The 24,083-nt window shown below is 43.1% G+C and overlaps 1 protein-coding gene across 5 annotated transcripts; it reads right to left on the bottom strand.

The window, feature by feature from the left end:
• Positions 1 to 420: 420 nt before the first annotated feature.
• On the bottom strand, positions 421 to 22,557 carry LOC129733894 (E3 ubiquitin-protein ligase Nedd-4-like). 5 transcript variants are annotated; one of them, XM_055695476.1, is made up of 13 exons: positions 21,999 to 22,557; positions 20,819 to 20,901; positions 20,466 to 20,759; positions 20,104 to 20,218; positions 4,929 to 5,068; positions 4,669 to 4,750; positions 4,158 to 4,406; positions 3,732 to 3,985; positions 3,525 to 3,666; positions 2,767 to 3,301; positions 2,583 to 2,707; positions 1,525 to 2,516; positions 421 to 1,468 (listed from the first exon to the last, which is right to left on the bottom strand). In XM_055695476.1, the coding sequence occupies exons 1-13, from the start codon at positions 22,047 to 22,049 to the stop codon at positions 1,366 to 1,368; spliced, it is 3,165 nt and encodes a 1,054-aa protein (XP_055551451.1). In that variant the 5' UTR covers positions 22,050 to 22,557; the 3' UTR covers positions 421 to 1,365. The 5 variants fall into 5 exon arrangements, with proteins under 5 accessions (XP_055551451.1, XP_055551452.1, XP_055551453.1 ...); XM_055695477.1 differs by having other exon boundaries at positions 3,525 to 3,663; XM_055695478.1 differs by having other exon boundaries at positions 20,475 to 20,759.
• Positions 22,558 to 24,083: the final 1,526 nt, after the last annotated feature.

The following is a 24,083-nucleotide window of genomic DNA, read 5'->3' as shown; positions in this document are numbered from 1 at the left end:
CCAAAAAAAGCATATCTGAGCTTCAACATGGAATCGTTTGTGGTGCTCGCTTTTTTGCATCAATGAAGTCTTTTTACCAATCATTTTAGTATCTCGATAAGTTTCTCTAGTCTGCTGCATCACACGATTCGCCTTAAACATGCGAGCTCGTCATTACTAGGTGTCTACAGTGTATGTAAGTTTCACATTAGAATGCTGCAAAAACCTGTTGAAGTAGTCCGATACTCTATCACAAAAAAAAAAAACTATAACTCCTTCGGTTGCTAAAGAAGCAGACGCATGGTAATTTGTAGAAACAATATACAACCATCTAAGAGATTCCTCAAATTCACAATTCTCCTAAGCTTCTAGTTTACTTTTCGGTTAAAACAGTAAATGGTGTGAAATATCACTGCGCTGAATCACATGACAGAACCCTCCTAATCTTTATAATCGTTTATTATATTCTTATCTAATAAGAATTAAAAATACTTTGAAAATATTTAGCTACACAATAGTTTTTGTTTTCTTTGATTTCAACTCCGAACGCTCGTCGTGTTTCGTTTTACTATCTCATTTCTTAAACACAATTCTCCCGTTTCTCTTCGTTTCATCACAAAATGACAAGTTCTTCACTAGGGGGAACTCTGCGTCAAATTCCATGCGTTCATTTTTGACTAAAGTGAAATATATGAGCTACCTCCAGGGACAACTTTTGCGACGACAATCCCACCAAAATCACACGCGACGAGGTTCGAGTGTTTTTCTATCTTTTTCTCTAGCACACTAGTTTCAGCAGGGAAAGCTAACCGAACCGGAATCTCCGAAGGAGGAAAAAACGGTCAACTGAATACTCTCAACAAGTCGATTTTGTTTTGATTTAAAACAGGCAACTAACAACCCTGGCACCCGGTCCGAAACGTGTAGGTGGTGGGGGGGTTCAGGTGGCAAAGTAGGCCCAAAACGATTTAAGTGTATAAATATTAGAGCTCTTTTCAGTTAAGGCATATGATTATGTGTGTGTGTGTGTGTGTTTGTTTTGGTGATGGAGAGAAAACGGTTTTTTGTTCTTGTATAAACAATGTTCGCTACTTCGGTATCAGCTATTACAGAACACAATGCAGAGGAAAACCTGACTTACCCGAATACGTGCCTCAAAGACCGTCGTGGAATACAAGTACAAGATTTGGCAGGTAGAAGAGAATTTTTTGTTTGTTGGATTCTTGCGTGCGCGCCTCGTTGGCACAGGATTGTCATGTTTCGTTACTAAGTAGCGAAGAAAGAGGCAGGGCAGGGGAAGCAGGAGAAACTGGGCTGGTCCACCCTTTTTGTGGGTGGCATTGTCAATATTTACATGCATTGCGGGGTGCGCGTTGATGAGCGCTTTTAATCTACACCAGCGAATCCTTGACTTCCTTCGATGGCTTTGATCAGACGATCCTTCAGCGCCAGATAGCTCTCGTACGGGGGTAAGTCCAATCGGTTGAAACTGTCGGAAGCAAGAGACTTAGATGGGACTAATGGAAAGATTTAATGTAAACTTACCAAGTATGCGCCCGCGGATAGTTTTCCGGTGTTCCCCACTTTTCGATCGTAAACATTTGCGGTCCATTAGAACCGTACAGCTCTTTGAAGCCATTCATCGGCACCCGACTGGTGCCGGTTACGAACTGCAGTAGCCTGGCACGCATTTCGTTCGAAAACGACAGCACCGCTCGCCAGAACCACTGAATAATCACATGATTTGCGAAATAGTCACCCTTGTACAGCGTATTTCGCTTCCAGTCCTTCACGTCGATACTCTGGATGCCGCACATCAACAGCTCGAGTTCATTTTCATCAAAAATTTTAAGTAGATTCAGCGGAACAATTTGACCGAACCCTTCCAGGAACGCTTGCATCTGATCTTTCACGCGGGCTACGAAGCGCCACTCGATCACCAGCTTTATGTATTCGTCTTTGTTTTCGTTCGTCACCTCGATGTCGGCTCCGTTCTGCTTCAGTTCCCGCTGGCTCGTGTAGCCGAACGTTTCCTCATCGACGCAAAACGTCAGCATCAACTCGTTCGGATCGTTTTCCTTGATCCACAGCAGCGAGTTGTAGTATTCCATATCCACGGATTCCATGTCCTTCAGGTCGATTGGTTTCTGCAGCATCATCTTGTAGAACGGCCGAATAAAGAACGCATCCAGCAGCTTGCCGTGGTAGACGGCCATCCCCGCGACCCGACCGATAAACTTAAAGTAATGCAAATGATCCTCGTTGCACAACCCACTGAACGGGTTGATCTGCAGGGTGTAGTTATCCATGGCCGAATACTCAAACAATCCGTAATACGGGTTGAACATTTCCTTCGACAGCAGATAGAACCATTCGCGAGCTAGCCCACCGTAGTCCAGTCCGGCCTCCCCCTCGAACTCGATCCACAGTTTCGTCTTCAGCAGGTCGACTTTCGTGATGGAATTGATTATCCGGTAGGAATCCTCCAGGATGGACGCCCGGCGGATTTTAATCTCAATCTTGTTCGGAACGTTCGCCTACAAGGAAGGGTTCAGTGTTTTTCTTCTTCTTTTAGTGTTTGAAAATTATATCACAAAACTTACCGGTTTCCGCAGCTGTCCCTTAAGGTACTCATACTTTCGCTTGTAATCTCGGGAATAGGGAACCACCTGTCCGGCAACGTTTGGCATCGACAGACGAGGGTCCTCCCATTGTGTGGTCCGGGTATCTAAAACAAAACAAAATTGATGACTCCAATCAAAACCAACTGCAGGTAAATCATAGTACTGTGATCGATGAAAAAAATCCTTCCGTCAGTGTGTACCCGTTCCTCCCATCCTTCGGGCAGCGGTGCCAGCCCTTCCTCGGGTCGTCTCGCATCACTACCAGCCGAATTATTCCACGAGTTTGGCATTGGACTTGCCCGGCCCGTTCGTGGATCCACCCAGGACGTCTTCTTCTCATTATGATCGATAAAGAAAACCCGGCCGTTGGGGGCGAGCTGCATGGACCACCCGGTTGGTAGTATTGCTTCAGCATTGGCTGGACTACTGCTGGACGAATCGTTCTCATTGGAGGTGGAGGAACGCGTTGACGAGCGATCGTCTCCGGCGTCGTTGTTGTTGTTTGTGGATGATCGTCTTCTGGCGCTCACACCTCCGCCTCCATCAGCTTCATCTTCGACAGTGGGAGGTCCCCCACTGCCAACGGACGTTGGTCCCCGAGCACTGTTGTCACTACCGATTGACGAACGACTCGAGGAACGTCGGGTAACCTCGTTCAGGTGCTGCAAAACTCGGTTCTGCGCCACATGCTCCGGGTCCTGCGAGCAAGAAAAAACAAGAATTAAATTAAATTATTGAAAACTACATTTAGGTTATGGACGATAAAAAAAACATTCCACCACCAACAGGCTCTACAATAGCGATACCCCGGCACGGCAAATAAACGACGACTATAGACTAGCAAACGCACATCGGAACATTGGCAACAGCGGCAGTAGCAGCGACAACCGAAAAGCACCAGTAAAATGACCATTTCTTTACCTCTCCACCCGGGACCCCATCTTCATTCAGCTCTGGAATGTCTCGCGGTGAAGGAGGATTTTCCTCCTGGTCCTGATCCGGGCTGAGATCGACGCTGGTTTGTCGGGGCACGAGTGGCGGAAACGCCACCGGGAGTCTTCTTCTTCAAAAGTCAAAGATGATAAAGTTAGTTTACCCACACCACAAGCCTGAAGTCTGATCTCAAACCTTCGACTAACGCCGGATGCGGTCGGGTGTGCCAACGAGGCAACCCGCGTTGGACTGCGCACCAGTGCCGCCGGCAAATGGGGCGGCGAACTGACACGAATAGTCGGCAGGGACTGTAATGATTCCGAACGGAGCACTACCGACCCGTCGCCGATTCTACCGTTCAAATCCGCTGCCAGTGAAGAAATGGAACTGTTCAACGAAGCGTCCAACCTAACTGCGGCCTGTTCCGACGAGAGGCTCACTGTACTCGCCTGTTTTGAGTCGAAGGAACCCACAAGAAAAAAAAATTGCAAAACTTTTAACAAACAGAAAACGAATCGCTAAACTACGAAACTAAACAAAAATTGCAAATGAAAATAAAACAAATCGAAAGTTGCAAACACGAAAACACAACCAACGGCACACTCGTGACCGCAGAACCACCTCTTCATTGGTCTCCAGATCTAGGTAGAGCACATCGACGGCGTCTTCCGGTGATAACCGACCGCACTCAAGTACTTCTTCTCCTGCTGCTCCATCAGCATTTTCACCTTCCACAACCGGAGAGGACCGTGAATCGATTGTTTGGCTGCGACAAAACCAAGAATGACGATCCTCTGAAACCTCGTTGCGGCAACCGCCCTCTCGGGCCAAACCGATCGATTCGTGATCCAAGCTCGGGTTGTCGGTATCCTGATTAGTATTTTTTTGTTTCGTAGAGGATGTTTCAAGACAAATGTTAAAGGAAAAGGCATCCAATGGAACAAAATGTTTTGGCATGCATCGAAAAAAAAAAAAGAACGGAAACGGAAAGACGCACAAAATGAGATTTGAGAAGAAGTGTCTGTGAATGTGTTTGTGTGTGTGTGATAGAAAGGGGACATTCCTCCTGTTGTTTATCGCCTGCTGTTAGTCTTAGTTAAGTGTGTAACGGATTCTGGGCGCGGATAGTTACCGTAATGTTGTCGTCCACGCTGATATGAACGCGTCTTTGGAAGGCAGCCGCCATGTCATTGTCCTGCGAGGATTGCGATAAACTGGAACGGAAGTATTCGATCAAAATGTTGTGGACGAGAATAAACTATTGCTGGTTGCGTACGAAACAATGGGCACTCAGCCAACCGTATACTTTGGGCCCAAATTTTGTTTGGTATTAGGTTGCAATTTTCGTGTGTCCGAATTTTTGTTGCTCGTATTCAACCTTCACATACTTACGCGGCGGTTGGTCGTTCCCATTGTGTCGAGCGCGCGAGATGATTCACGTAGTAGGTGCGCCCGTTGGCATCCTGCCGCTCTTCCCAGTTTAAAGGTAACGCGTCAGCTGCACTGCCGCTTCCGCTGGCGGTATTCGAACTCTGGAATAGTACGGAATCGTTAGTGAGATCAATTGCTGATTTAATAACGTGGATGCTTTTTCATCTTGTTTTAAGATGAACGTGAGCAATAAGTATATTTTCTTAGATTGAAAATTTTTGAGAACAGTGGAGGGGAAAGGATTGGTTTCTGCCACTAATCCAAAATTTTAGGCTTCATATTCGAGCATGCTTCTAAAGAGAGCATTACTTAAATGAAAGTTTCAGGATTAACCTCATGTTTCCTCTCAGGGCTGAGCAGTTAAATCAATAGAAGTTTCTTTGTCGCTTTTTCTTTTAAATCCTCGAAGTATCTTCTACGTTTCAGTTCTCTGTCTATCGTGAGACCAAGGTCAAATACCTTGGCCGCTAGCCGATTCCAGCCTTTGTCGTTTATGTACGAATTTTTATGTAGTCCATTATGTGGGAGAAATGTTATCTTTAACTGAGTGTGTGAATCATTTTCAAATATTATATAAAACATTCCGGTGATTCATTCTACCCCTCCATACGCCATCTTCGCATACTCCGCCAGAGATGATCGTAGACGTATTTACCTTCAATCCTACCTTTTCTGCTTCACGTTTCAGCTACCTGTACTGTTCAGTAACCGCTGGGAACGTCCTTCTGATAAGGGGCCATCCACATACCATGTGGACAGTTTTGGGGGGTGGGGGGGTTGGCTAATGTCCACAGTCCATACAATTTTTTTAGAATTTATATGGGCAGTTGTCCACGGAGGGGGAGGGGGGGGTCAAAATCGTTAAAAATCTGTCCACGTGGTATGTGGATGGCCCCTAAGGTTCTCGTCATCAGCGAAGCAGATAAGTTGACTAGATTTATTGAAAATCGTGCCCCGCATGTTTAAGGCCGCACGTTCAAACGCACTGTTGAACAGGAAGCAAGAAAGACCGTCGCCTTGTCGAAGTCCTTTGTGTGTTTCAAACGGGCTTAATAACGCACTCGAAATCTTCACACTTTAATTAAATCGAGGAAAAGGTGGTGCACGGGGACATGATATTCGCGACACTTGTGGAAGATTTGCCGCAGCGTGAAGGTTTGGTCTACAAAACCGGCTTGATGACTTCCCACAAACCTTCTTGCTAATGTTTTCAGTAAAAAAAATGGAATTTTTCATGGGTTTACCTTTAATCGCACAGACGAAACTACTCATGCATCATCAACCAAAGTAACCCATGAGTTAGCAAAAAAATTTGACAGCTCTATCAGTCAAACTCTAACTGTGATGGCGAAAAAAGTGAAGCTACTCCGTTCAGAAGTGTGCGCGTTCAAAGAACGGTACCCCGCCGCATCAAAAACGGACATCGTGCGGCACTTTGTATATACCCGTATATTCGTTCCGGCATTTATAACATCTTGACACTTTTGGACAACAATCAGAGCATCGAAAGAAAGCCCGGTTCCGGACGGCCAACGATCCTGAGCGACAAGAAGCTTCAAAGGATGCTGAAGACGAAGACCGAGGGAAAAGTGGCTACACCGCTGCGTGCACTTGGCCGGGAGGTTGGTGCATGCGGTAAAACAGTGAAAAAGTATCTGGAGAACATGGACATACATGTCAGGACTGGTCTCGGCGCTGTAGGCAATGACGCAGCGACGGCGATTGAATGAGATGGTCAAGTCGGTTTTCCCGGCGAATCGCGATGTGACAGCGGTGATGGACGACGAGACCTATCTCATCCTAGATGGCAACGACTGGCAGGGTACTTCGTAGTTTACTTCTCCCACGAAGGAAGTGAGCTCCGAGGTGAAATTTATTTCACGCACCAAGAAGGTGCTGCCGTGGCTGACAATCAGCGAGAAGGGAAGCCGCTCTTCTTTCGCTCCGGGCTGGTCGTGAACGGGGAAATTTATAGTACGAAGTGCCTGCCAGAAGTTGTGTCGTTCATCAAGAAATACCATAAGGGCGAAGACACGGTGTTCTGACCAGATTTGGCGTCGGCCCACTACTCGAAGCGGTCGTTGGAGGAGATGGAGCGGCTGAATATCGATGTGGTACCGAAGTCGGTGAATCCGCCCAACTTCCCCCAGCTGCGTCCCATCGAGAATTTCTGGGCAAACTTGAAGCGCAAGATCTTTTCCAACAATTTTATCGCGAAAACGGAAGAGGAATTAATAAAAAAAAACGAAGAAAGAGCCTGAAAACATGCCTACACGCATGTTTTCGTTCGCCATGGCAAATGTACCGGTTGACTGCCCGAAGGCCGCTCGCAAGGCCGTAGATTTATTTTGCAAGAAAATATAATTACCATTAAAGGGAATTTATCCAACTCAATTATCTGTCTTAGTTTTTTTTCTCATCACCATCTGAAAAAGTCCATTTTTTACAGCAAACGTTAGGGGCGAGAGCTGGTGAAAGATGATTTAGGCTGCGTTGAAAATCGTGATCGCTGGGTAGTTCTCTTATTCCAACTTGTCGCCCTTCTTGTATGTTGGTTAGGGTGGGGAAAAGTAATCGATTTTACAGAACCAAGTTTTTTTGGTTCCTTTTGGGGCCCCAAACAACCTTAAACTTACTGGAAGTCAATTGGTTTTGTCTCCGCGTGGCGCATTGCATTTCAAATTTGTATGAAAATTTATATGGGGAAACCTACTTTTTTGCATTTACCTTTCTAGGGAGCTCAATATTGCTCTGATGATGCACTACATTATTTTAAAGTGTAGTGTTTTAGATGCTCAACAACATTGCAGAAGACACTGAAGAGCTAGAATGTCCCTAAGAGAAGCTGTAGCTGTTCAAAGTTGAGTATGTCGATTTAAATGCAGAAAATATTGTTTTCTGCCAACATTACCAATGTACCGGCATGAGTAGGATTCCCATCAGAAGTAACCCAATGACACCTTTTGCTGCGTTGTTAATGGCTGCTTTTACAGTACTTTAGAAGAGCTTCGGTAAGCTGTTGCCTCAGCTCGACATTATCTTTTCAGAGTAATTCTCTCAATCAGTTTACTTATCGAAAAAAGCAAATTGGTTGATCGACAACTTGAAATATCAGCTGGATTCTTTTTCGACCTTAACAACGGGGTATTTTGGCTTTTTTCTATGATTTGGCGAGATATGCAATTTTGAAACAGTTACTGAAATTTTCTCAGGAAGAAGTTTAATTAAAAATGTTGAAGACCCATCTTCACCAGATTCTTTTTTTATTTTTCCCGCGGGGATAGGGTTGAATTAGGCCAATGCTAAACTGAATACTTCTTTTTAGAAAAATAATTTTCGGAAAAATTCTTCCACCTAAGACAAGTACTTGGTTTACTGAGCCAGTGCAAAGTTTCATTCGAATTAAAAGTGGTCAATTAATGTTTTGCGTATTTTTAGATTATTTGGAATGGATTTGCAATTTGGTTTTCACATCGAAAAAAAAAAAACAAATTTAACAACCTAATCAATATTGAGAGTTCTTGAGCGGTTACTGGTGAGCGTCCACATCGAACTCAATGAAATAAATTTAATTTAGAACTAATTGCGTAAAAAAATTTCGAATTACTTTTCAAATTCCCTAACATTCCCTGCTTCTCCCGGTTTTACCCGGTAGACTTTGTGGGATGAATAGCTTGATAGCGGCCTCAAACCAGGGTTAAGTGTTGGATTGTGAGCCCAAGATAAGGTAAATGTGCTCAAACCACGCTTAAGTGCTAGGTTGTGGGTCAAAATAGAATAAACTTGCCTAAACTGGAGTAAAGTGTTAAATTGTGACCCCAAAACAGGGTAAAAGCACCAAACCTAGGGTGAAGTGAAAAATCACAAGAAGGTTGTATGCAAAGCCACGACCGCAAGGTTGAAGTAGAATACTTTTACAAGAAAGATAACCCGGCTGCTTGCGTGTCAGTCATTTTTTCTAGTAAATAAACGTTGACCGTTCATTGGCAGTATTGTAATTTCTTTTTGTTTGATATTTTGAATGAAGTTCATTGAATATTTTTAAATTTTGTGCAAATGAGAAGTTGAAGTGCTGCCGAATCGTAATATGCACACTTAATACGACATCATTAAACGGGAACGGAACAAAGGCTACGGTTATGCAGAACGCGAATGCCGGCGCGATGCGATTCGCCTTACCGTGGTGAAATGTACAGCTCTTCTTAAGGCGAAGTAGAGCTATACATTTCAACAGATTTCGTCTTGCCGAATCGCATCACGCCGTTATTTTCGTTCTGCATGACCGTAGCCAAACACTAAGCGACGCAAACACGTAATAATAATCAGAGTATGCATGTAGATGAAGATAATTAACTTTGGATTATAGCGCAAAACGAGAAAATATTAACTCTTCAAATAATCATTTGTTTTCTTCAAATTTCAGTTGTTCAATTTAATATCCGATGAAATGTTTGTTCATTATCTGATGAAGCTCTTATATAGGCCAATTTACTAGGTCCATAACTCTGCCGACCGTGCTTGGGAAAGCGCGGTATAACGACCAATCAGAGGTCGAATTTTGTGTTTTGGCAAGGCTTAAGAGTTTTCAATAGTACAATAGTTCGAATGATAAAATTGCAATTTCATGCATTTGGTAGGAATCTTAGAAGATTTTCTAAACGATTGCTGCAAGAACGAAGGAAATCCATCGAAAACTAACCGATTTATTAGCATTTGAAATTTCTCTCACTTTTGTCAGTTTTAGATTTTCATTTCACATCCCTATGTAGCCGAACTTCCTGAGAGAAGTATTCTAATTCAAAATTAAATCTTCATTAATTCATTTGTTGTCCTTATAAGGACAATTGTTCAATTTATCATAGGATGTAGTGTTTATCTTACATCTCTGTGTTACCTTGATAGTGAGGACTAAGGCGCACGGTCAACACAATGAGAAAGGTGTTTTCACATTGAAAACTAGACACGGCTTTACTGGAGGAAGTGTTGGCAAATGCAGCTACCGCTAATACCACCGCTATCATACGAAAGCGTGTCGTTTCATGTGGGGAATACCAACAACGAAAAATGACGCGCGTCTAAGCATAATCCGAACTGTTTCGCCGTGCTGCTCCCATTTACCTTTACATCGGCCTAAGGGAAGTACCGGCTGCATCTGCATCTACCGCTGAGGCTGTCACTATACTGCTATTGGTACCAAAAGCTTTTAACTCTTCAAATAAGTGTTTTATTTGTTCTCAAAAGAACAATTGTTCAATTCAAAATCGGATTTACGCAATCGCAACTCTGTAATATTACCGACAATAATATTCTTCTGAACAAAATGATACAACTTTCCCATTAGGCCTCTGCCATAATTGACGCGAAAAGCGACGCGAACCCATTCGCTCGGCTGTAGGTTAATGTACAGCCATCAGTAGAGCTGTACATTAACCTACGGCCGAGCGAATCGGTTCGCGCCGCTTTTCGCGTCTACTATGGCAGAGGCTTTAGAGAAAGTTGCTGGCTGATGTATTAACTTCATGCAAGCCTGCTGCTGATGCTTCCCGCTACCACACTGAAACAGCATTTTAGTGAAGGGAGTGTCGTTGCATCAGCTGACCCTGCTACTATCGATGCTGATATACCCGCTGCAACAGCTACGCTATGCATAGCCATGCCACAGTTGTGGCCGCTATACGCTGGCCCAACTGCTGAGCAACTGCAGCGCTATCCGTAGCCATGCCACAGTTGTGGCCGCCATTGGTATCCGCTGTACCTGCATCTGCTGCTATCGATGGTGAGATCCGCTGAAACTGCTACGCTTATCCACAACCATGCCAAAGTTGTGGCCGCTATCCGCTATCGATGGTACCCACTGCTCGTTCCCGCTGCTGCTAAGGGAGGACTGCTGTCGTCGCTGTTCAGAACTATTATGAGCGGCTTCGACTAAAACAGGCTCTTATATAGGGATGAAAATAGGAATGAATTATTTTTCGTACGTGGTGGAATGATATAACTTGAAAAATATGTGTGACTTCATTCTGGTTCAGAGCGATCATTTGATAAGCTCCACCTCTTTTTTCAGTTTCTAAAGTTTTTCCTCAGTTTCGTAGCACGGATGCACAAAAATTATTTCTTGTCGAACCGGACCGATAGCACTCTCATTGAAGCAACAAAATAACATGTTTTGTGTCGTGTTGCGCAGCTTCGTTGACGAAAATGTTCCCTTCCCCGTGTCGCATGTAAGCAGATTATTGCGTTCAGTAGACAGTAGATAGTGTATCCAGCGAATAAACACCGATGGTGCTCTCACACACGCAACGGTTTTAACCCGTATCTTATTGTGGTTTGTAAAATCAAGCGATTTCGTTTGCTCGCTGTTGCGTGTTGCATCATGTGACAACTTGGCAGCTGGTAGACGACGAAATTCTGTTTACGCTGATTGATTGAATCGACTTCATATTAGCTCTGCATAGTCGAACTAACTGCTTTTGTGAATGCGTTCTAACAGGGCAGTTTATTATTCAATGTCGGTTATGCTGATCGCAGCCTTTGCGCTGCCCCTACAGGGGGGGGTTTACTAAATAAAGTAAAAATTAGACAACTACAACAGAATTTGATTGCATCCCGCACAGAATGTCTGCTTGTGTTGATGCCAGAAAATTATTAACCTTCAATTATTTTGACGTGGGACACGTCTTTGTTTACTATACTGAATGCATTCTGTAAAATTGGAAATGAAACGGGCAAATGTTGCGTCAGATTTCAAACGTTAATAACAGCATAACCACATGATGGATAACAATAACCAATATGTTGTTGGATAGATAAAATGTATAACAATTTTGTAATATGTTGATTATCACTCTAATTTCATTGCTAAGCGGTAAAATTGATAAAAAAATTCAATAACAAATTTACGCGAATAATGAACCAATTACATGCGAGCATTCCTAGCACAGACGATGTGAATGGACACCATCCGTTCCCTGTGATATTCCCTGTATCAATTTCGAAATAAAATTGACAGAGTTTCCCCGTCCCAATAGGTCAATTTATTTTTGCTTCCATGAGCTTAGATTCATATGATGTCTCGAAGGTAAAAGTTTTCCTAAAAGTTTGAAACAATACACATCCTTGAACAATTTCTAAACCTGCGTGTTAGGTACTGAAGAACCTAATAAAAACTGAAGTCTTGAAAGAAAACATGCCGGTAAAAGCAACAGTACCAGTGGAGTATAGAACCGCAGGTCTCTTGTCGTCTTTGATTGCAGTGGTACTCTTCTATTCGTACATTTTAGCGGTACACTTCTATTCGTACTGCAGCGGTACTATTCGTATTGCAGTGGTACACTTTTGTTCGTACATTTCTATTCGTATGCAATTGAGGAAAAACTGCAATGCTGCTGTTGATGGCGATTGAAAGTTTATCTCATAAATATGATTACCATAAATTACTCAACAAAATTTGTAAATTTTTGCAACGGATATTTATTTAATTTTATCTTCGATATTCACTAAATAATCGTGACTGGATAATATCGAAAGAGTAAATTCCTAAATATATACATTTATAGAAGAGTAAGAGCCTGCGAATGCTTGTGATTTTTTTGTTTATTTAGTAAGATTCGTACAGAATCTCTGTTTACATTTCAAAATTGTTAGATGATATATTATTATTCTAAGCTTTACCATAATAAACGTATATTTCCTGTCTTCGTAATACAGCGAATGTAGTTGTAGGCAAATGAAAAAAATTTCAAGCAAAAATAAAAATGTAATTGTGGATTGCTACGATTTTTTGCTGGAACTTGTTAATAATTTTGTTTAAAATATTTTCTTATGTTTTCCAATTGATGAACGTTTGTAAGGGCTTCCATATTATTTTGAAAGTAAGATCCATACTATAAATTTGATTTAGTTAGAATTAAATAAGACAAAACCATTCATTATTATAACGTAAGTATTATTGGATTTCGTCTTTGAGGATATAGAGAAAATTCTAACTTTGACGCATTGAAATTCATGAGAAATTCTTGGTGCTTCTTCAACAAGCACGATATGCTTTTGCCTTGTCAAATACATATTTTTTGCACATAAAAAATACTATAGGCATAATATCGCCAAATATAAATGATATTCTTTCGAGTGTTGTTGAATATATTCCAAAAATTGATTTCCAGGGGAGGCTGAAAATAATAATACGTACAGTCGCTGAGCAAACACATTGATTCAGTCTGCAGACTCTGTATATTTTGTAACAAAAAATCCCCTAATTACAGTGTTCAGTCCCACGTCACCATTCCATACAACCCTAGGGCTGTATACCTTGTAGTATTTTTATTTGCCTTGAAAAAAGCATGTTGCGGTTCAAAATCGGTTGCTAATTACAACCTTTGAGCTGCCCTAACATTGGTGGAATTAAGATACACGGACAACATGCACTGTGGAAGCTATTTCACATTCAGTAAATTAGACGGGTGCGACAAATTTGAATTGCTAGGATGCAACACAGAATGCTTGCTTGCGTTGACGAAAATTATTAACTTTCAATGACTTGTTTATTTGCCTTAAAAAAGGTATTTTGAAATTTCCTGATGGCAATCATCATGCTGCCCCAACACGGGGGGAATAATGGCTGTCTGGCGACACACGTTGAGAAAAACCGCGCTGCTCCTGAGACGTGGTAACCAACCACAGGGCTAGTGCTGCTGCTAAGGAAGGACGACTGCTCTGCCGTGAGATGACAAAGTGCCGTAAGTGCTACTTTCTCGAATATGAGTTTTTGATACCAATTTGTTCATTATTCGAAGACCTATCTTTTGGTATCTTCCTTTTCGTTGTTACTTATTTGTACGTTGCATAAAATCAAAAAAACAAGGTGACGTTGGCACACATTTCCATACAAAAGTGACGAAGAATTCTTTCGTTTTTGGGCCGTACTGAAAAACTGATCACTTGGATCTACGTCACAATGTCATCTCACGGCAGTGCTGTTGTCGCTGTCTAGAACTATTATGAGCGGCTCCGGCTGAAACAGGCTCTTATATAGGCCAAATAGCATGTTTTCAATTGCAAGGTATATGATTCTGTCGACCGTGCTTGAGAAGCAAGCATATAACGACCAGAGGTCGAATTTTTCGTTTTGACAAGGCTTGACTATTTTTAATAGTACAATAGTGTGAATAATGAAATTACAATTATCTTATTTTGGGAAGAATCTTAGAAGATTTTCCAATCTATTGCTGCAAGAACGAAGGAAATCCATCGAATACTAACCGATTTATTAGCATTTGAAATTGGACATATTTTCCACTTTTTTCGGTTTTAGATTTTCATTTCACAACCATATCCAGCATTCCACAAGGGAGTCGTGGTTCCCTTCTCTTTTGTTGAAGATGAAAGTTATGGTCATTATAGGTAAATAGTTGAAGGAGAAGTCACTTTAATAACAAGTTTGTTAGATCCTAACAACAAATAGGAAGTTAGTTCATTCGTTAATAAATTCCTTGTTCCGTGAAGACACCAATTATAACACAATCCGAGCCACTGGTTTAATTCGGTAAAGGAGGACGAACACACCGAAATATCCGAAATATCGTTGCAAGGAGGTTTCAAGAAATGGACGCCAAAGCGACGAATATGATCGTTTCCTTCATCCACGACTATTTACTAGATTTGATTCGTGAAAAAGAAACCACCAAGGAAGTCTACGCGAAGAAGTCGCTTTTATCACGGACGCTTCTACACAAGCAGCTCGCAAAACTTAAAACGGCGGGAGATGGATCCATCAAGGACCGTTTGAAGATTTTCGGAAAGCTGATCCAGAAGCTGAAATCAGCTAGAAGCAGCCGTTCGTAAAGCTCTCGGAATCCTACGACAGGTAGGTCACCCCATTAGGAAACATTTAGGAGGACAAGTTGACCCTTGATTTCATTCGAGAAAGATTACGAGCAGAAGATATGAGGAAATCCGACCGGTTGACGGATGTGCATAAGAGGCTGTCGGCATTTATTCGAACCAAACAAAAAATCCGGATTTTCTCAGGTAAATGCAATCGGTGCAACAAGAAAGGGCTAGAAGCGGAAAAAAGTGCTCTAAGGCTAGATCGACAGTACAACCTAGAAGAAGGAGATCTAACAGTACACCTGAGAATACTGAAAGATTTCCAAATAAATAATCTAATAAAAAGTAAGGAAGATTGGCTGGAGAGGAAACCAAATTTCGAAATTCCTTACAGAACAGTAGAGATAGAACGAGAAAGTTGGCAACAAGGTGGACCCACAATTCGGGATGGTTCACTTTGCTTCTATACAAACGGTTCTAAAACGAATGGTTCTGCGAGTGCGGGATTCACAGGACCAGGAATTAATAATTTTTTTCCCTTGGGACACTGGCCAACAGTATTCCAGGAGGAAATATACGCGATTATAGAATGCACGAATACGTGTCTGGAAAGAAATTATCGACACACAAATATATGCATTTTCTGTGATAGTCAGGCAGCACTTAAAGCCCTGAATTCTCCTTTCTGCCACTCTAAACTAGTGTGGGAATGCATCCTGTCGCTCCGAAAGTTAGCTATGAAAAACCAGGTGAACTTATACTGGGTTCTTGGTCATTGTGGAATCGAAGGAAACGAGAAGGCCGACTTACTAGCCAGACAAGGGTCATCTACTAACTTTGTTGGCCCAGAACCTTTCTGTGGAGTATCCCCGAGCGCTCTAAAAGCTGAACTCGGTGAATGGAAAAAGTGACCATCAAAGTAAACTGGGATGTCATAAGCGGACTATGACAATCAAAAAGATTCATAGAGCCAAATCGCGAGAAGAGCCTCGTGCTGCTCAGATTAAATAAGAAAGACTTGAGGACATTCACAGGTCTCATTACAGGGCACTGTCCGAGTAAGTATCATCTCAAGAAGATAGGCAAACTTGATAAATGTCGCCTGTGTGGCATCGAAAGCGAAACTTCAAAACATCTACTCTGCGAATGCCGAGTATTAATACAACGCAGATTGCGTATCTTCGGTAAGGGACACATAGAACCTACCGAAATTTTGAGGGAAAGTCCTGGTGAGGTAATAAACTTCATACGAAGTGCGTTGCCCAACTGGGATAAATGTGCAATGTAGCAAGGACATCAACTCGCCAAATAGTGATGTACCTGCCCGTACGCACTTAGAGTAAGGTGAAGCATACCACAATAGATCAAACAATGGTCGCAGTGGTTCAGTCTTCTACAAGGGGAAAGAACAAGAGAGGCATACGGACGGACTGTCTGGACTGGACTGGACTGTCGAAGCAAGAGATGTGGTAAGTGGCGAAAAAGCGGTGTAGCGATGAAAACCTAACCTTGAAGCTGAATTCTGAAGCTAGTGATCACCTCGTTAAACAGAAAGAATGTGTTATGACTCACGAAATAATGAACAAACCAGTCATCATCTTTGTTGCTAAAATTGTTGGAGTCATAAATCTCGGTGTTCAATGGTTACGCACCTAATAGGCTATAGACTATGAATCGAGGTTGCAGTTAATTTACCAAATACGGAAGGATTCAAGCAAGAGAGGAAGAATCGGATGATGCCTTCGAGAATGATGGTCAAAAACATGTCTATCCAGAAAACTACGTGCAACACATTGGCCGCACTTATTCACAACCCAAGACCTCAGGATGACAACTGATAAAACTTCAAGATATGCGTTCTCTTCACGCGCTGATTGTAGAACAATTTTTTTTCGAAACCTCAACAAGGTTTAGCGAACGGGAGCGTCCGTTTTACGGCAAGTCGAAATCAATGTTAACTTAAACAGAAACGCTTTCTGCCGCCAGATATCTCTGTGTTCCAAATGAAATCCTCGGTCGATGAGGAGAAGCGTTCCTGTTGGAAGTTGTTGATGATGAGCTGGATTCTTTGCACTACAATAAAGTGTAGCAACTGGTGAAGCGTCCTGAGGGAACCAAGTTTTTACAATCTTACGATGGTTATTAAATGCTCCTGTGACGAAGCGGAACACCATAAGGACAGCACTGGCAGACCAGAAACTGTCTTCTAAATGGTGCACGGCGCACTACCGCCTGTTCATTGATTGACGCGTTGCATTCTTCGTCTTGCCAACGCGGAAGCACACATCGCGAAGGTGCGCTATCACGTCAATTCACCAGGAATACCTTACCTATCAGACTGAGGCCTGGGTAGTTTTCGCTGTATCTAAGAGTCAACGCCATTGTACACGATCCGTGGCTGCTTGTCACCACTCTTACAGGCTGCGGAGATCTCCTTCCACTTGTTCGATCCACCGTGCATGTTGCGGGCCACAACGCCGCGTCCTTATTAGGAGGTTATACAGAACCACCTTGACTGGGCTTTCGTCCGACATGCTTACGAAAAGCCTAGTCCACAGAAGCCTTCCAATTTAAGCTGGGAGCCTCCCCAGCTGGTCTCGAGGTACGATGGTGGCCTACAAATCATTCGTCGTAGGTTCGAGTCTCGACTCGGGAGAAACTGTTAGTTTCAATGGGATCGTAATTGTCCTCTACACTCGAAGTCTATGTATATCAAACAGAAGGTCGAGTTCTAAGGCTTTGCCTTAGACCATTGGGGGGTCCCCCAGCAACTGATGCAACTCGCGGTTCATTTGTCGTCTTCATGTCCCATCTTTCATCTGCAACCCACCGTGAACCGTACGCAATATCTTCCGTTCGAAAACCCCAAGGGCACGGTGGTTCTCCATGAGCAAGGTCCAAGTTTAGTGGCCGTAGAGAACTACTGGTCTAATAAGTGTTTTGTAGATGGTCAACTTTGTGGACCGGCGAATTTTGTTCGATCGAAGAGTTTTCCGAAGTCCAAAGTAAGCGTGATTTCCGCCCATAATGCATCTTTTGGTCTCTTTGCTAGTGTCGTTGTCGGTGGTCGCTAGTTAGCCCACAACACAAACTTGTAGATCGATTTCATCACCGTCAATTAGAATCCGTGGTGGGAGGCTAACAGAGTCTTCTCTCGAGCCTCTACTTCTCATGTATTTTGTCTTCGATGTGTTTATGACTAGTCCGATCCGATTGGTCTCTGCCTCAAATCTGTTGTAATGTCAATGTCGTCATCGAAGCCAAGTAACTGGTCGGACTCCCTGAAAATGAAACCACGAACTTCCTAACATGAAATCCCATCACCCATGCCGCAACCCTCTTCGAGGTTCGAAAGAACTCGATAGTGTCCCCGAAACTCGCACTGAACACTTGATTCTATCCATCGTCGCTCTGACCAATCGCGTAATTTTGTCCGGGAACCCGTGTTCGTGCATAATTTGCCATAGCTGTTCTCGTTCGATTGTCATACGCTACTCTGAAGTCGATGAATAGGTGGTGCGTGGTTACGTTTTACTTGCGGCATTTTTTCTTCTTCGTTTTTCCTCTTTTTTCACCAGTATGCACATGGTTTTCTATTCGAAGACTGACGAGTCATAGGCATGGTCGCCTGACTACAGCGGACTTGGTGCAACCACCATCAACCCTCTAGTTCATGATCATTCCTGGGCTGGAGAGCGTCATGTTAATGATGGAATCTGCACCATTTCTGCTGTATGTACACATTTGGTCCCAACGTTGGCCAGATTTGAACATTGCTAAAGCTTTCAACCAGATCTGTCCCCTCTGGTTTGTACAGCGACTTCCCCACTCAACAACCCAACGTTTACATCGCCTGCCACCACCAACGGCTCTAAGCCTATCAGCTCAATAGATTTCAGGTCGACCATGTAGCAACTGCGTACCTTTCTTTTGAGGTTGACACAACCTCCTAAAGGGAAAACCTGCTCATCGTCCATATGGCCGCCATACTGGACCTATCCGCAACTCAGATACCGCTTTCGGGAGGGATGTGGTAGAGGAGTGATACGATGGTGATGTCCGACGACTGATGCTGCTTGATATAGTAGCTGCTGAGCTGCGTAGTAGTGGTTCAGGGTCAGTTGTGCTATCCTTACGGCCGTGGTTTCACAATTGGCTGCATGACTGGACACCTAGGGTCTTCCATAAAGAGCTCAGAGTTCCAGAACATACAAAGCATATGAGTGAATTTCCACAGTCTCTCGCTTTCTGGCCTGCATCTACACAACGTATGCAAACTGGCTCCTATCGAAACCCTTGCGGGTCCAGGATTTGTGTCCTCTCTCGAAATATCTGAAGCAAACGTCCGATTTCTGAAGCATGGCCAAGGTACATTACAACTGACAACCTTAAGATTGACTGTCTGCAATGCCAGATTTGCATCTGTCGATGCACCTGGGACAATTTCGAAAGTGGATTGACTCAGTGGCCACTTCCACTCCGCACTTCTCTTCGGGGGTTTGTACATTCCTCGGTGATTTCGTCCAGATTTTTAAACTGGAAAGTCATTTCTAAGACGAGTGCCTGAGCATGCACATCTTTCCCCAGGACCTGCTGGACTATTGTCTTTCGGGTAGCGCCCTTTTTTGGCATACTCCGCACATCCGCCCCTAAGTCCTTGAGCTGGGTTTTGTCTCTTATTTTCTTCAAGATTCCGGAGTACTTGGACCTGTCTCCTCTTCTTGGCCTTCTGTGGTACCTTCCACCTACTACGGTAACCCAAGGGTTACCCCGAACCGCACTTCCGGCAGTTTCTTCGGTGGACCTTGATTGTTACGGTTGGAAAAGCTTTGGAAGGAATGCTGTGTTCGTTACAATCTGAGATCAATCTGGTTAAGCTTGACTGTATAAGATGTTGAAAATATTTGGAACTCTTTCTTGTGAGCAGGCTAGTCTAGTACGGATTGGAACGAGCTCTTCAAATCAGTGAATCTGGCTCCATCGTAAATGTTTCCGATTATTGAAAAAGTTGGCCGTAAGCTTGCATTATTATTTTCAAAAATGTCGATCATCTTTATGGATCATTATGTTCATTCAAAGAAGTAAACATTAGTTTCAGGTTGGACTGGGAAAATTCCAATGACACAGAATGAGATAAAGCTGCAGGTTTTAGTATCATACAAATTTTTTAAAATACGCGATTCAATTTCAATTTTTTGTTCCCTGCTCTAAGTCTAAACCCTCACATAAAGCGTTTCAAAAGATGCGAGAGAAATTTGAATTTTCATCCTGAAAGTTAGACATAATCCAACGTCAAAAGTTTAATACTTACACTAGAGATTGAATTATTCGATTCAATGAGTTCCCAGTCTGTCTCTACGGAGGCGTTCTGATCCTGGATATACGCATGATACAAGTCCAACTGCCCCCGCACTTTAGAACGAGCACTAAAAGAAAAAGGAAAAAATGTTAAACATCACATTTAAAGCTGGTCTCAAACCAAATGAACATAGAATTTAAACATTATCAAATCATACAAACTAATGCTGTCGCGGAGGTTTCCGAGCCAACCTAGGAAAAAGAGGTATGTACCGAGAAAAAGGTCCACCAAAGAAAAATAAAAGAAAACAAAACGTAACAAAAATTAACCAACCAAAACCAAACCAAGGATCAAAATAATCAACTCAAACGTACCCTACTGACCTGCGGGGCCGCAGAGGGTAACTTTTGGTCGGAACCGGTGGCCCATCCGCCGACTCCTTCGGCAGCTGGGCCAGATTGAGCTCGACCATACCGAGAAAATCGTCCCGCGTCAGCCGGTTCTCGTCGAACACCTGCAGCACCAGCTTGTGCTCGTTCGGTTTCACCCGGAAGATGAACTCCTCGTCCCAGCGGGGGTTCAGCGTTTTCTTCTTCGTTTTTGTTAGTACGGAGTCGATGTTCTCGTCGCCGGTGATTGTGTTCAGGTCGATCCGAACGTACGGGTCACTGCACGTGACATGAGAAAAATTGATTAGTTGAAATTTGAAAGTGCTATACGTACGTACCTCGCTCCGAAAATGTCTTTTTTTGCTAACTGATGTCCGGCAATGACCTTCATCCGCAAGCGGCAACAGGCGCCATCCTCGTTCTACAAAATAAGAGATTATAATATTAGGAGTTTTAATTAACGGCAAGCAGACAGCAGCACACAATCGCAACCACAAATTATATTGGATTCTCGCTCTCTCTCATTATCAGTTTTACGAACGGAGTGACAAACCAAGCGCGCGCTATATTTATCAACCGATAGTAATCTGTGCTGATGAGTCATACTTTTCACGTTTAACCTAATGCGGGGCCTGTTGATAGCGTAAGTTTGTCGAAAGTTCACCAAAGAGAGATTACAAGCCAATTGACAAATCGCTGGTACCAGTTTTATGAGTTTGACGAATTAGCGTAGAATCCCTCCACATCAAAATAGGTCACACGCATTGTACGTTTTTGCTCAACCGTAGATAATTCGTATGTGCACCGGTATCGATAACGAAATCATTTTATTCTTATCACATTCTTGGCGTGGCGTGAACTTGGGCCATATCCATCCATTTGGGGCCCAATTTCCCAGTCTTTTTGCCGTGGCTAAATTGCGTGTTGATGGTCACTACCGCATACACACCCAAATGGTAATGCGCTGAACACCTTTGCGTTAAATGTCAAAGGTATATCCTTAATTGGCGAACAAAGGAAAGCCCGACCGCAGACGAAATTTAGATTTCTGTATTAAGTATTTTTCTTCTTTTCCTATTTATTGTCTACGCTGATAACGGTGCCGAGCTTGTGGCGATGAAAACAAAATTTCAACCCCGAAAAATCACACTTCAATGCGATGCGGCCTCGATTGCTGCGGTGCAGCAGCAGCACGACTCTCATAATTAATTCGTATCAATTAACACTCCGCAGCTAATCGGGGACCGTTTCGCTCGAAATAGTACCGCGACCGGTGCCAAAACACATCGGCTTGTGGCGATTCTTCCAAAGTATTTCATCATTTAACTTCGTTCCCAGATTTTGGAATGATTGTTTTTTTTTTCTTACAGCAACGAATCACTCCATAAACACTGAGTCACCGGATTACCGCTATGCGTTTTTTTTGCTCTCGTTCAAGCCATCATCAGCTTTCCCACAGGTTTCGAAACGGTCACCTGATGATAACAAACGAAGAATTACACTGACACTTCGACTCACATTCTGGTCATCCGCTCCGGTCAGGAACCCGTACTCCGGGAGGGCTGCCATCGTGAAAGCAGGCAAAATCAATCAATAACACCGCAGCAAGCAGCAATCCTTTTTCCAAACAGCAGCGAATTCCTTCACGTAGGCTCTGCCCGTCCGGGCAAGAGCGAAAAAAATGACTAATCACCGCGCCCGGTTTTGAAACGCGTAACACACAATAATCTACCTTTCGAAACACTAAACAATATGCAAAATTTTCTCCACTTTTCTTCGCTCCTCCTTGTCGTCTTCAATCTGCGGACTTCACAGAACAAATTTCCACCAAAGGTCACATTCTATACCGCAGAGGCACTACGACATAGTGGCCCGAGTCTCGCTCGTCGTCTAACCCAGTTTGGAACGTTACAAATTCCAGCTGGAAAATCCTCGAATTCCGGGGAAAACGGGAAAAACTCTTCCACTCGATTGTCACTGTGAAATCCCGCTGGGGAATGTATTAATTTAATAAGAACACAGCAGCAGACTCTCTGCTGCTGAAAATTATTCGCACACCGCGCAGTCGAACCCACTACTGTGACTGACTGACTGACAGTTGGATTGGTTGTTGGGTGTTTCGCGTGCAGTTGTACCCACTGCACCGCAGTACCGTTCAGGAGTAGGTGTGTTGCTCTATTCCTCAGTTTGTACTTGTTTTCCTGCATATTTTTCCACGTTCTTGGGGGTAGGGCGCTTCAGGTTATTTGCGAAAATTAAGCAGTTACTTTCAAATGAGGAACATTTTTTTATTATTTTGAACTCATTTTTAAATCTTCGGAAAGCCCTGTTCTGAGCTGCATTTGGGGATCATTTTGCAACTGTTTTCTACCTTTCAGAAGTGTTTTTAGTCTTTTGCTTTCACGGAGCGTTTATTTGTTTTGAGCTTGATTTGGAAACAATTTCGTTCATCATATTTTTACCGATATTTTCATTTTCTGCGCACTTCAAAATCGTTTCAATTTGAGCAAAATATATCGACGAACATTCTGAGCTCAATTTATGATCATTTTCTTTTTTGGCCTTTTCTGGCCTTTAGAAGGCGATCTGGCCATTCTGAGCTCAATTTGGGATCATTTTCTTCTTTGGCGTTTTCTGGCCTTAAGAAGGCGATTTCGGCCATTCTGAGCTCAATTTGGGATCATTTTCTTTTTTGGCCTTTTCTGGCCTTTAGAAGGCGATTTCGGCCATTCTGAGCTCAATTTGGGATCACTTTCTTTTTTGGCCTTTTCTGACCTTTTGAAGGCGATTTCGGCCATTCTGAGCTCAATTTAGGATCATTTTCTTTTTTGGCCTTTTCTGGCCTTTAGAAAGTGATTTCGGCCATTCTGAGCTCAATTTGGGATCATTTTGTTTATTGGCCTTTTCTGGCCTTTAGAAAGTGATTTCGGCCATTCTGAGCTCAATTTGGGATCATTTTCTTTTTTGGCCTTTTCTGGCCTTTAGAAGGCGATTTCGGCCATTCTGAGCTCAATTTGGGATCATTTTCTTCTTTGGCCTTTTGTGGCCTTTAGAAGGCGATTTCGGCCTTTCTGAGCTCAATTTGGGATCATTTTCTTTGTTGGCCTTTTCTGGCCTTTAGAAGGCGATTTCGGCCATTCTGAGCTCAATTTGGGATCATCTTCTTTTTTGGCCTTTTCTGGCCTTTAGAAGGCGATTTCGGCTATTCTGAGCTCAATTTGGGATCATTTTCTTCGTTGGCCTTTTCTGGCCTTTAGAAGGCGATTTCGGCTATTCTGAGCTCAATTTGGGATCATTTTCTGTTTTGGCCTTTTCTGGCCTTTAGAAGGCGATTTCGGCTATTCTGAGCTCAATTTGGGATCATTTTCTTTGTTGGCCTTTTCTGGCCTTTAGAAGGCGATTTCGGCTATTCTGAGCTCAATTTGGGATCATTTTCTTTGTTGGCCTTTTCTGGCCTTTGAAAGGCGATTTCGGCTATTCTGAGCTCAATTTGGGATCATTTTCTTCTTTGGCCTTTTCTGGCCTTTAGAAGGCGATTTCGGCCATTCTGAGCTCAATTTGGGATCATTTTCTTTTTTGGCCTTTTCTGGCCTTTAGAAGGCG

This window comes from Wyeomyia smithii, chromosome 1 (genome assembly GCF_029784165.1).
Source record: "Wyeomyia smithii strain HCP4-BCI-WySm-NY-G18 chromosome 1, ASM2978416v1, whole genome shotgun sequence".
NCBI lineage: Eukaryota > Metazoa > Arthropoda > Insecta > Diptera > Culicidae > Wyeomyia > Wyeomyia smithii.
Note: the sequence above shows the minus strand (reverse complement) of the source record. Positions and strands in the feature narration are given on the sequence as shown.

Coding starts and splice junctions, on each gene's coding strand:
- LOC129733894 (XM_055695476.1), bottom strand. CDS start 22,049: ATGGCAGCCCTCCCGGAGTACGGGTTCCTGACCGGAGCGGATGACCAG. Junction 3,986..4,157: donor ATCTGGAGACCAATGAAGAG/GTGGTTCTGCGG, acceptor GACTCAAAACAG/GCGAGTACAGTGAGCCTCTC. Junction 1,469..1,524: donor TATCCGCGGGCGCATACTTG/GTAAGTTTACAT, acceptor TGCTTCCGACAG/TTTCAACCGATTGGACTTAC.